Source organism: Erpetoichthys calabaricus, chromosome 8 (genome assembly GCF_900747795.2).
Source record: "Erpetoichthys calabaricus chromosome 8, fErpCal1.3, whole genome shotgun sequence".
In the NCBI taxonomy this organism is placed as follows: Eukaryota; Metazoa; Chordata; class Cladistia; order Polypteriformes; family Polypteridae; genus Erpetoichthys; species Erpetoichthys calabaricus.
Window position 1 is genome coordinate 192,717,821 of NC_041401.2, and position 13,868 is coordinate 192,731,688.

General features: G+C 42.1%; 1 protein-coding gene across 9 annotated transcripts in view; it reads left to right on the top strand.

Annotated features, from left to right (window-relative positions):
* Positions 1-11,884, top strand: part of myo1b (myosin IB) — a 248,800-nt gene extending 236,916 nt beyond the window's left edge. For all 9 annotated transcript variants that reach the window (XM_051930300.1, XM_051930302.1, XM_051930301.1 and 6 more), the window contains 2 exons: positions 3,878-4,005; positions 10,367-11,884. In XM_051930300.1, coding sequence (XP_051786260.1) covers positions 3,878-4,005; positions 10,367-10,496 — 258 coding nt within the window. In that variant the 3' untranslated portion in view covers positions 10,497-11,884. The remainder of the gene's footprint in view (positions 1-3,877; positions 4,006-10,366) is intronic.
* The last annotated feature ends 1,984 nt before the right edge of the window (positions 11,885-13,868 follow it).

Below are 13,868 nucleotides of genomic sequence, written 5' to 3' on the forward strand. Positions count from 1 at the left end.
TATTGTATTTCTGTGGAAGCTCCACTGTTATTTGGGACAATATTAACTGAGTCATGAATGTATGTGTGTGTCTGTGTGTGTGTGTGTATATACTGTGTGTGTATATATATATATATATATATATATATATATATATATATATATATAATACAAAGTTTTACTGTCAAATAATGCAGAGAGTACGCGACACGTGTTTCCCCCTCATTTGGGCTCATCAGGCGTACACACTCTACTGCTCCCTTCGCGGGGATTGAACCTCGGACATCAGCGTCAGAGACGAAGCCCTTTTGTGCTGTGCCATGGCGTGTGGTTCATTTATTTGACAGCCTGAAGGTCCGGAGTAATTACATTCATTGGATTTGTAGTCTGAGTCCTGACCTGATTGTATGGGTGGTTACCTACCAGGTAACGCATGTGGCTGGTGAACCACACGCCGTGGCGCACTGTAAAGGGGCTTCGTCTCTGACACTGATGTCCGAGGTTCAATCCCTACGAGGGGAGCAGTAGAGTGTGTACGCCTGATGAGCCCAAATGAGGGGGAAATACGTGTCGCGTACTCTCTGCATTATTTGAAAGTGAACTATGCAACATTCCATGATCTGCTTCTCGCAACTGAAGAGGGCACCGTGGCAGATGTTTGCCAAGGGCAGACCAAACACATGCGTTACCTGGTAGGTAACCACCCATATAGACCTACGAATGCAATGAATATACAGTTAGGTCCATAAATATTTGGACAGAGACAACTTTTTTCTCATTTTGGTTCTGTACTTTACCACAATGAATTTGAAATGAAACAACTCAGATGCAGTTGAAGTGCAGACTTTCAGCTTTAATTCAGTGGGGTGAACAAAACGATTACATAAAAATGTGAGGCAACTAAAGTATTTTTATAACACAATCCCTTCTTCATTTCAGGGGCTCAAAAGTAATTGGACAAATGAAATAACTGGAAATCAAATGTTCATTTCTAATAGTTGGTTGAAAACCCTTTGCTGGCAATGACAGCCTGAAGTTTTGAACTCCTGGACATCACCAGATGTTGGGTTTCCTCCTCTTTAATGCTCTGCCAGGCCTTTACTGCAGCGGCTTTCAGTTGCTGTTTGTTTGTGGGCCTTTCTGTCTGAAGTTTAGTCTTCAACAAGTGAAATGCCTGCTCAGTTGGGTTAAGATCAGGTGACTGACTTGGCCATTCCAGAATTTTCCACTTCTTTGCTTTAATAAACTCCTGGGTTGCTTTGGCTGTATGTTTTGGGTCATTGTCCATCTGTATCATGAATCAATTTGACTGCTGTATTTAGCTGGATTTGAGCAGACAGTATGTCTCTGAACACCTCAGAATTCATTCAGCTGCTTCTGTCCTGTGTCACATCATCAATAAACACTAGTGTCCCAGTGCCACTGGCAGCCATGCACACCCAAGCCATCACACTGCCTCCCTCCACCGTGTTTTACAGATGATGTGATATGCTTTGGATAATGAGCTGCTCCACGCCTTCTCCATACTTTTTTCTTGCCATCATTCTGGTAGAAGTTGATCTTGGTTTCATCTGTCCAAAGAATGTTTTTTCAGAACTGTGCTGGCTTTTTTAGATGTTCTTTAGCAAAGTCCAATCTAGCCTTTCTATTCTTGAGGCTTATGAGTGGCTTGCACCTTGTAGTGCACCCTCTGGATTTACTTTCATGCAGTCTTCTCTTTATGGTAGACTTGGATATCGATATGCCCGCCTACCCCCTAGAGAGTGTTGTTCACTTGGTTGGCTGTTGTGAAGGGGTTTCTCTTCACCATGAAATGATTCTGCAATCATCCACCACTGTTGTCTTCCGTGGACGTCCAGGTCTTTTTGCGTTGCTGAGTTCACCAGTGCTTGCTTTCTTTCTCAGGATGGACCAAACTGTAGAATTTGCCACTCGTAATATTGTAGTAATTTCTCAGATGGGTTTTTTCTGTTTTCGCAGCTTAAGGATGGCTTCTGTCACCTGCATGGAGAGCTCCTTTGACCGCATGTTGTCTGTTCACAGCAAAATCTTCCACATGCAAGCACCACACCTCAAATCAACTCCAGGCCTTTTATCTGCTTCATTGATAAGGACATAACGATGGACTTGATCACACCTGCCCATGAAATAGCCAAAGAGTCAATTGTCCAATTACTTTTGAGCCCCTGAAATGAAAAAGGGATTGTGTTATAAAAATGCTTTAGTTGCCTCACATTTTTATGTAATCGTTTTGTTCACCCCACTGAATTAAAGCTGAAAGTCTGCACTTCAACTGCATCGGAGTTGTTTCATTTCAAATTCATTGTGGTCATGTACAGAACCAAAATGAGAAAAAAAGTTCTCTCTGTCCAAATATTTATGGACTGAACTGTGTATGAGAGAGAGATATATATATATATACATACACACACACACTAAGGGGCTTTGCCCCCAGCTCGCTTCGTGAAACCAATCCCTCCCCCCCACCCTGGGGGTGTGCTACGTGCCAGCCACTTCATGTCTCTGCCGCTTGTGTTGTGAAGGGGTTGGCTGAACACACGCTAAGGATATGCGGTCTGATCTGCTGCTGCCGAGCTGCATGTTCTGCTTGTCGCGCTGTGCGTCGATCATTTAAAATCCTGTACAGCAGCTGTCCTTTGGTCTCACTGCTTTGTCTTGCGGGACGTCAAAGTGCCTCTCGCGGGACATCCGGGCTGATAATTACTTTCTGAATTTGCACATAGATGATTATTATTCTCTTTTGCATCCTTTTTTGCCTTCATTTCTCTCCAACGCTTTCGTGTCTCTTTTTGACATGTTGCTCGCTCTTCTTCGCTTAGTCGTTCACGTGCCATCTACAACGTATAACATTTTTAAGAGCTGGGAGCACATGAAGTGTGTCTTCCAAAAGAATTCCAACAACTGCAAGGTTAGATGTCCGTGAACTTGTTTTAAATTGTTTGTAAGTACGGCGTGACGTGCAAAAATTCACTGTCTCACGGGTCTTGCTTCCTTAAGGTTGTAATGTCTAGTCTTGCGTGATGTCAGAGTGTCTCTCTGAGATGATCACGTCTCGACCCAAGATTTTTTTTATATGATAGATACTGTAGATAGACATATATAGATAGATACAATATATATCATAGACAAACGACAACCCCCCCAGACATACATAAGAATGTCTGGCTTGGCTAATGAAGAGCTGCTCCTGTCGATAACAGACGTGTCCGAGGCAGTAAGATGGTCAGGATTTGTCCAGATGTACCACAGATTTACATTTAAAGGTATCGACACTTGAAAACAGCAGGCCCAGCTTGGACCGTGGTGTTAGAAATCAGTTAAAAATTCAGAATGATTCATCTTTAGAGTGTTCACAACAGAGTGGATTGTTTTTGTTGCCAAGTTTAGAAATAAGCATCAACAAGATGGTGGCACCAACCCAGTGGAGTAACAAAAACTAATTCAGCTTGCGTTTCAAAGTCTGGACTGGACATTTTAGCTTTACTAAAATGGCTGCCGCATGCCACGGAGCCTGGAGGTGGAAACAGAAGCGTGTGACTTCAAGTTCAGGTCTGTCCATATGGAGATCAGCTCTTGACTTGTACTGCCATGCAGCCTGTGTAGCTTTTAAAACCACCAGTTCTCTAAAATGTGACAGTACTTACCACATGTCTCTGAGTCACTGCAAATGTTGTTGTTTTTTTATTTTTAAGTGCACTGAGTTGGTTTCAGGTGGTCTGTAGTGCACTGTGTGATTCTGACTCAGAACTGACTGGTAGAATAAAATCCTTCTAAACCAAAAAACACTACATGGATGTGCATTAATATTTCATACATTCACAATTAATGTGTATATGTTTAAACCCTTACGCATAATCTCCTCAAATTTTTATTTCAGGGGACTCCAGCGGCAGCTAAAGGAGACTTTTTGCTCAGCAGTGATCGTCTTATTGAAATTGTCACTAAGCTGTATCGGACATGCTTGAGTTCCACCAAAGAGAAGATCAACATTGAAATCTCAGATGAGTATGTGTTTGTTTGTTTTGTTTTTGTTTTTTCATTCTGGTTTCTTCCTTGCACTTAACATTGTCCAGATGGGCTAAAGACAGTCAGTGAATTGATTAATAGATGCATAAAAGTAAGAAATAGTGCCTTGTAAAAACAATCTGTTGCTCCGCTGCCCTGATGAACGTCTCAAGAATCGATGTCTTAAATGTCTTATCCATGGCAGAGACGGACTGAACAGACATTAATGAAAATGACCGTTAGTTAAAGGATAAGTTTGGTACTTTGTCAAGTCAGTTATTTCTTCATAATCATGGTGAATGTATGTGTGTGTATATATATATATATATATATATATATATATATATATATATATATATATATATATATATTAAAATACATTAAAAAATGATATACCTGTGACGATGCGGGTTTTCTTCACCCTCCCAACATCCTTATGAACCCAACACCGTTGATAATGTCACCAAGATGAGCTGACAGATCTCACATGAAGATAGGTGATATATTCAAAAAGTGATAAAGTGCTTTTATTTAAAACAATAATCACAAAAAGTGCAAATTGCAGTGTCGAAAGTTCCAATAAATAAATCCTTAAAACAAGTGTCCAGTGAGGATAAAAACCATCCAATAAATAAATCCTTTAAAATCCTAGGTTAAAATGTGCAGAACTTAAAAGGCTGTCTCTCCCTGTTATTCTCTGACCCACCTCCGTCACTCTCTCCCCGGCTCACCCATTACTCGTAGCCGGCGGAGACCAACAGCCACGAGCTCCTTCAGCTATCCTCCGTCTTGGCCCCCTTCCAGATGTCACTGCCAGACTGTCGAGGTCCGCTCTCCTCCCTTGACCCTTCACGCACCCACAGTCACTCCTCCGATCCCACGGGACGACACCTCTCTGCTCACCCGGTTTTCAGTGGGGCGAACTAGCCCCTGGAGCGCATCAGCTTAACGCTCCTTTACGGGTGCGAAATGTTTGTGATGGCAAAAATGTTTGTGAGATTCAGCTAAGACCCACTGTGTACTTCACTTCATGGCTTGTCTTCCTCCCCAACAGATTTTCAAGACCAGGGGCTGGGATTCACTTCAGAAATTCGTTTCTAGATATTCAATAATGTCAAGGGGGGGTATCTTTTAGTATTTCAATTCAATTTAAAACAAAAATGTATATATATATATATATCTATATATCTATATCTATATATGGTTGAAATAGTTTTTACTGTCAAATAATGCAAAGAGTATGCGACACGTGTTTCGCCCTAATTCTGGGCTCATCAGGCGTATGCACTCACTTCATCCCCCCTCGAACCCTTCGCCTCTGGCGCTGACGTTCGAGGTTCGATTCCCGAGAGGGGGTGCAGTGAGTATATATATATATATATATATATCACCAGTTTAGAAACGTATATGAAGTTTTAAATGCTGCTTTTTAAATATTGGCTGTCTTGGAAGTAAAGCTGCTCTGGTAAATGATATTAAGTACAAAATCTGATTTGTATCTTCTTTACTTACTGGCGTAGTAAATCTGACTCTCCATCTAGATGAGGTGTCCTCAGATGGATACCTACCTGAACGCGTTCCTTCGTACATCTAGAGCAGAGGAGTTGAACTCCAGGCCTGGAGGGCCGCAGTGACTGCAGGTTTTCATTCTAACCCTTTCCCTAATCAGTGACCCGGTTTCAATACTAATTAACTTCTTTATAATAGCCTTGTTTTTAAGGATTCAGTCCTCTGAATTGATTCTTTTCTTCATTAAATGACAGCCAAACAGAAATGAGACATGAAACGAGCCGAAAGACGACCAGCTGAACTGGGGCTTCAAAACTCCAACCAGTTTCTTAATGAGAAGCCGATTCTTGCTGTTAATTAAACCCGTTATTTAATTCCACGGCTTGTTGCTGCTCTCATTCTGCCACAGCAGACATTTCCGAAACTGTTGATTTCAGTTTTTTCTGAGAGCACCACCATAATGTTTTGGTGACCTGAGAGATTAACCTTACTGGGACCTTCACCTTTCTTTATTTTCAGATATTGTGGCAAGGGTGAGCTGGTCATGTGGTGGCTTGTTTTGCCTCTATTATTTAGCTGCTAATTAAGGAAAAAGAAATAACAAAGGGGCCTGAGTCAAGTGAATTAAAGCTAAGGCTGGTCACTAATTAAGAAGATGGTTAGAATAAAAACCTGCGGCCCACCAGGCCTGGAGTTAGACACCCGTGATCTAGAGATACTGACAGGTGGAGGAGGCGGACTTAGAGTTTATTTGTGACAAAAAGCAAACTGCTTCTAAAAATGTATTCAATGATGGGATGGAGTGGTGGCTCTGAGGCTAAGGAGCTGTGCTGGTATCCAGAAGGTTGCCGGTTCGAATCCCCGTCACTACCAAAAGAGATCCTACTCTGCTGGGCCCTTGAGCAAGACCCTTAACCTGTAATTGCTCCAGGGGTGCTGTACAATGGCTGACCTTGCACTCTGACCACAAGGAGTATACGAAAACTAACAAATTCCTAATACAAGAAATTGTATAAGGCGAAATAAAGAAAAAAAAAAAAACAAAATTCACATCCTTTGAGGCGCTCATTTTAAATATTCAAACCGATTCCAGCACAACTGTAGTGCTAGTCTGCAGACCACCAGGGCCATATTCATTGTTCATAGCCAATGACTGAATTTGGCAACCTTTTATCTGATTTGGCTGTAAATTATAATTGTGTTGTATTGTTGGAGGATTTTAATGTACATATTGAGGTGGAAACGTGACACTTTTAGCAAATGTTTTTTTTTATTTGTTATATTCAGTTGGATTTTGTCAGATTGTCAAAGGTCCAACTCATAATCGTCACCATACATGAGATTTAATTGTAACTTACAAAGTTGAAATTTAAATATTTATTAAATGAAGTTATTTCCGATCACTACTTAATTATGTTTGATTTGGTTCTGCCCTGACCAATACACTCGCAAATTAAACCACAGTCAGTGCAACATGTAGATTATATCTCTGCTTCAAACGTTAGACGTTTCAAGTAAGTCAAGTGTATAATCCTTTATACTTTATGAATTTTTTTGTGAAATCTTTTATTTTATAACCAGTAGCAGCGCACTGCACAATAATGTACAGTGAATCCACTTGACTTGACCATTCCTAGTTGTCCTCCTCTTTCTCTGTACGTTTATCATTTGTTTGCTCAGAGGTTGATGCGCTTGTTGCTTTCTGATCAAATCTTGTTTTCTCCCCCCTAGCGGCCTGCTTCTTCTCTTCTTTCGATGGCATCTTTTCACGTTAAAACTGATTAAGTCAGAGTTTGTGTTGCAATTACTGAGTACGTTTTCCTTAATTTTTCACTTAAGCTGGCACTCAAGTCTTCAATCTGCCTCAAGAATGATTTAAGATATGAAGAGGTAGGGGAAGTGACGATGAAGGTGATAGGGAATGAGAACGGCGCCCATACACATGTACCGCAAGGCCGCCCTGCTGGCCGCTGCCAAGAGTTGTTTCTTCAATAAAATAAAATAAAAAGAGGAGTAACCTTGGAGGTCAATCATCACCCCGAAAGCAGATAGTAGACGTCACGCAGTATACATTTCAGGTCAAACGGTTTTGTGAGCTACAGGCGATTTAAAATCCTGGACAGACAAACGTACAGCCATAGTAGTGTATTATATATAAAGAAGATTCGGTGCTTGCCTTTATTACTAGCCAGGGTTTGTTGGCAGTTTTCCCCTTCTAGTGGGCATTATTGGAAGCTTTTAGAACCAGTTCACAACGTCACATAAGCTCAACCCCGCTGCCTGGTATTTTCTGTAGTGCCAAACAAACAAGCGAGAAAGGAAACGATTATTACAGGTATAACAATTATTACAGGTATAAAACGGGCCCGGATGGTGCTTTCCTTGTCAATGAAACTGTGGGGGTAGAAAGCTGGCTTGTCCCCGCTTCGTGACTCTTTAACATTACAAATAAAGACAAAATATCTCTCAGCTGATATGCTAGCTGTCACTCACTTTATGCTGCTCTACAATGTGCTCCACTTTACAGTGCAGTTTCATGTGGTATATTAATATATACGGGGGGTCCTAGGGTTTCAACGTCTTGACATTTGACGTTTTGAGTTTACAGAAAAACTTTAAAAAATAAATTGAGATGCGAGAAGGAATAAAGGTAAGGATTTTTTTAAGACTCATTTTTTCTGTTACTACAGTACAGTGTACAGTATATTTATATCCTTTTTCTGCGGCTTAGTTCTGTTTTTTTGTTCTAGCTTATGATTTTGCAAATGTGTTAAGACAGGTAAGTGACTTAGGCTAGGGTGTGTTTCAGCTTACACCAAAATTCAGGTTACATCACTGTCGTAGGAACGGATCTGTGTCGTAACCCGAGGACACCCTGTACAGCGATTGTGAAGAAATAACTTTGACTTGAAAAATACCAAACTTGTCCTTTGAGGGACTGGGTGGAATGAACAGTTGCTACAGTGAAGGGGCATTAAGTACATTTTGGGGAGTCCTGTCCTACAATTACTGCCTACATTGTTGGCTCGTTTTATTCAGGTAAGATGAAATAAGCAATTGAAATGGAGCAGAACTAATGTGGATGTAGGGCATTAATTTACAGTGCATCCAGAAAGTATTCACAGCGCTTCATCACTTGTTCCACATTTTGTTATCTTACAGCCTTATTCCTAAATGGATTAAATTCATTTTTTTCCTCAGAATTCTACACACAACACCCCATAATGACAACGTGAAAAAAGTTTACTTGAGGTTTTTGCATATTTAATTAAAAATAAAAAAACTGAGAAGCACATGTAAATAAGTATTCACAGCCTTTGCCATGAAGCTCAAAATTGAGCTCAGGTTCATCCTGTTTCCCCTGATCATCCTTGAGATGTTTCTGCAGCTTCATTGGAGTCCACCTGTGGTAAATTCAGTTGACTGGACCTGATTTGGAAAGGCACACACCTGTCTATAGAAGGTCCCACAGTTGACAGTTCATGTCAGAGCACAAACCAAGCATGAACTCAAAGGAATAGTCTGTAGACCTCCGAGACAGGATTGTCTCAAGGCACAAATCTGGGGAAGGTTACAGAAAAACTTCTGCTGCTTTGAAGGTCCCAGTGAGCACAGTGGCCTCCATCATCCGTAAGTGGAAGAAGATCGAAACCACCAGGACTCTTCCTAGAGCTGGCCATCTAAACTGACCGATCGAGGGAGAAGGGCCTTAAGTCAGGGAGGTGACCAAGAACCTGATGGTCACTCTGTCAGAGCTCCAGAGGTCCTCTGTGGAGAGAGGAGAACCTTCCAGAAGGACAACCATCTCTGCAGGAATCCACCAATCAGTCCTGTATGGTAGAGTGGCCAGACGGAAGCCACTCCTTAGTAAAAGGCACATGGCAGCCCGCCTGGAGTTTGACAAAAGGCACCTGAAGGACTCTCAGACCATGAGAAAGAAAATTCTCTGGTCTGATGAGACAAAGATTGAACTCTTTGGTGTGAATGCCAGGCGTTACTTTTGGAGGAAACCAGGCACCGCTCATCACCAGGGCAATACCATCCCTACAGTGAAGCATGGTGGTGGCAGCATCATGCTCTGTGGAACTGGGAGACTAGTCAGGATAAAGGGAAAGATGACTGCAGCAATGTACAGAGACATCCTGGATGAAAACCTGCTCCAGAGCACTCTTGACCTCAGACTGGGGCGACGGTTCATCTTTCAGCAGGACAACGACCTTAAGCACACAGCCAAGATATCAAAGGAGTGGCTTCAGGACAACTCTGAGAATGTCCTTGAGTGGCCCAGCCAGAGCCCAGACTTGAATCTGATTGAACATCTCTGGAGAGATCTTAAAATGGCTGTGCACCGACGCTTCCCATCCAACCTGATGGAGCTTGAGAGGTGCTGCAAAGAGGAATGGGCGAAACTGACCAAGGATAGGTGTGCCAAGCTTGTGGCATCATATTCAACAAGACTTGAGGCTGGAATTGCTGCCAAAGGGGCATCGACAAAGTATTGAGCAAAGGCTGTGAATACTTATGGACATGGGATTTCTCAGTTTTTTATTTTTAATAAATCTGCAAAAACCTCAAGTAAACTTTTTTCACGTTGTCATTATGGGGTGTTGTGTGTAGAATTCTGAGGAAAAAAATGAATTTAATCCATTTAGGAATAAGGCTGTAACATAACAAAATGTGGAACAAGTGATGAAGCGCTGTGAATACTTTCTGGATGCACTGTAGTAACCTCAGGAGGTGCAGTTGAGAATTAGGACTTGCTGTTCATTAAAGCAGTAAAGAGTCCTGGACAAGCAGGCAGAACATGGCAGGAGGTGTCATTCCATAACCACTTTGTGTGTCTTCCTGACAGGTTCCTTGTGCAGTTTAAGCAGGACAAAGTGTGTGTCAAGTTTGTACAAGGAAGCCCCAAGAACGGCTCAGTAGCAGCCTGCAAGCGGAAAAACAACAGATTGCTGGAAGTGGCAGTGCCATCCCCATAATGGCCGGGCAGGGTCAGCTCTTGGACTGTGTTTCTCATTACTGTGCAATTAATTTCTGGTTGTGTTTTGTTTTTTTCTGGAGGGGGAGTGGGGAGGGTTAGGGTATATATTTTAAATTTCTTATATTCATATGATTGCCAGTCTTAAAAATAAGAGAGGATCTGGTAGGAAGGCCACAAGAAAGAGACAACTTGTAAAGAATAAAAAGGGGGGCACCAGTGGATTGGTGTGCAGCTTGACCTGCAGGATGATTTTGGTTCTCTGCTGCTTCCTTGTGTAAAAAGCATTGTATAGCATGTGGACGAGGAGCCGTTGGTCTGGGACCTTTTATTTCCTTTTTTTTTTTTTTCTTTCTTTCTTTTTTTGAACATGTCATGCAGACTGTTGTTCTCACGACAAATCGACAAATATAACTTTAGAATCTCCGGAAAAACTGACAGAAGTGCCAAAACGAGTGCCCATTTGTATAGACAGACTTGGATAAAGTAATTGGAAGAAAAAAATAAATAAACAAAGTTAAAAATGTGGACAGTTAAATGAAGAATTTGATAGTTTAAATGCTCGTGATTGTTTTAAATCCTTTTGACTTGTTGTTTCCAGTGTGTGATTACAAATCAACTTCCCTAAACTGACTAGGCCATCGGTGGGTCGGGGGGGTGGTATTACCCGGTTCCACTGGATCTGTCAGTTGTTACAGACGCACACACAGCGTAACTTGGGACGCTCTTTTCCTTTTCTTTGTTTAAAGAGGATGACACTCAAATGTCAGTAATTTGGCCTTTTTACTGACTGAGTTGCTGAATCTTATCGTTTTGTGCTCCTTAGTGAACTCGCTCATGTTGGGTGGGTTTACAGTGAATATGGGGGCGATGAGTCTTTCTGTTGATTTGAATTCCTGGAAATGATTGACACACACAAATCTCTCAATTTAAAATGGAAATCAATGTTGCAGGATGGGGTATCGAGGCAAAAAACAAACCAATAGGGCAAGGCGTTCAATTATGGGCATCTTTTTGAGTTGAGCGAAATTTTGTGAGGCCTCCCCCATTCAGGTCCTTTTACGGAGTCATGTTTTTAATCCAAATCAAGCAGTACTTTTCAGGAACTCCTAAATTTAAAAATGTATTCTAGCACCTTGTAGCCATTCTCCTATAAAATAGCGCTTCATATGTGTACAGCCAAGTTGTTCCTAAAAATATGTAATGAAGTGGATGGCATTTATCAGAAAATAATGTGGAATAGAAATGTGGCTCCCAGGGTCTTGTAAACTTGCGTGCGTTTTGCAGGAGTGAATTTTCACACCGCATTCTGTTTATGCTATATGCCTTATCAAACTGGTAGATGTCTTATACATTGCATTTCTGTCCAAATAAAACCACTTTTATTGACTTTTGTTACTACGTATTATTTTATCATTTTCACTGTTGGTACCCAAGGGGCAGTAAATGCGTTCAGCGGCTGACGACTAACAAGTGGATTCGTAAAACACAGGCCAGTGTTTCAGCCTCAATAATTTATGTTGTGAAGATGCCAGGCAGATTGTAGTTTTTATTTCGGGCAAGGTTCTTAACCAAATCAAAGTAACCATTTACCAGCCCCCTCCAAATTCGGAAGCCAGGCCACACTTTTGTTAACAGGAAAGTGAAACCTGGACAACAGCAGGCAGACAGCTGATAGGCCAGTGCAAAGCTTAATTTAGGAGGCACCAATGAAAACCTAAAAAAAAAAAAATATACTGTATATACTGTCACAAACCTGATCACGAGCCATGGCAGAGTTTGGGGAAGCCACCCGTATATATTTGCTTTCCTGGCTGCAAAATTGCAAACAAGAAAAGATGGCACTGGTGTGCAAAACAGAAATGAGGGAGTAGGAGAAAGGTGGAGGCAGGAGAGGAAGTGACGTCAAAGGGGCCGGGATCAGAAGGGTCTTCATCTACAGGTTCGCACCCGGAAGTGACATCACCAGGGCCAGGTGGAATTTCCCGTGAATGGTCTGCAGGGAAGCGAGAAAAAGAATCGGTGCACTCTGCCACATCTCAGTCTTATTCAGAATTGCCCTCATTCAAGCCCTTTAGCTGCCTCCCATGTGCACGTGTGTGACTATATATATATATGTATATCTTAATACATAATTCACCAGTCTCCTCACTCACTCACGTCCGTCCGAAGCCGAATGCGCAGTCGCCTTCTGCACAGCTGCCCGAAAAACCTTACGAGACCGACATCCAACCCCAACATGGCGGCAGGCGGCGGATTTACGGCCTCAATAATTCAAAGAGAAAGGCGACTTCGATTAAAGCTCTAGAGGCCTGAAAGGCGATTTCGACTTCACCACGAGGCCTAATTACGCATTCATTCACTACACCTATATCAGGTTTGTGGTGCTTATACTTCTTATTATTCCACTTGTGCCTGTTTCATCTTAGGTTGTCGAAACGGGCTCTTTGTCTAGTATATATGTAATATACACAAACACACGAGGTGAGACACAAAAATAACCGGACTGGGCTTGGGGCTTTCGTGGAAAACCGTCTGGAGGTCGGCCGGACGTGAATCATAGAACTATGAACTAGAACTCCTACACACCTTCTCAAACTGCCAACCGGCTCAGTATGTCCTGTGAATAGCCCAGTCAGTATTTGCACAAGAATCGCTACACAAGTTGCCGCGTGAAATAATCGAACCGCGAATCAACATTAAATTTCTTGCGAATTTTGTTTTTCCGTAAAGCAGTTTTTGACTAACAAAAACATTCCTGTCCTTGATCATCCTCTGTTTTCGCCCGATTTCGCTCCCTGTGATTTTTACTTGTTCCTGAAAATCAAAAGTGACCTGAAGGGAAGACAAAAACTGTAGGAAGAGCCTCAAGCAAGAAGACTTCCAGCACTGTTTCAATCAATGGAAGATGTGTCTGGAGCGGTGCAGAGATCGGGAGGGGGAACATATAGAAGGTGACGACGTTTAGAATGCTGTAATTCATCACTAAATATTTTTTTTTTTTACCAATCTGGTTATTTTTGTGTCTCACCTCGTGTATATACCAGTGCTGTGCAGCAGTGGGCTATGTAAAGGCTGATTAGTTACGGCATAGCCTACCGCACACCACCTCCTGTGTACCGCACAGACTCTACGCCAACTGGACTGTCTAGTTTGATAACTACGTATTACCTGAAATGCCCTCCCTCTTGTCTTCTGAAGCAAACATGGCAGTGGGCTCTACCTGCGGACCTCCAGAGCCCCACTCCATTGAGAGGAGGTTGTCGCTTTATGTTATACTTCAGTGATAGCACTTATGGTTAAGGTTAGGGTTTCAGGAGGGTCATCTGACCCTGCACTCCAATTGGCAGTCCAGCAGAGCTCCTGAATCCAC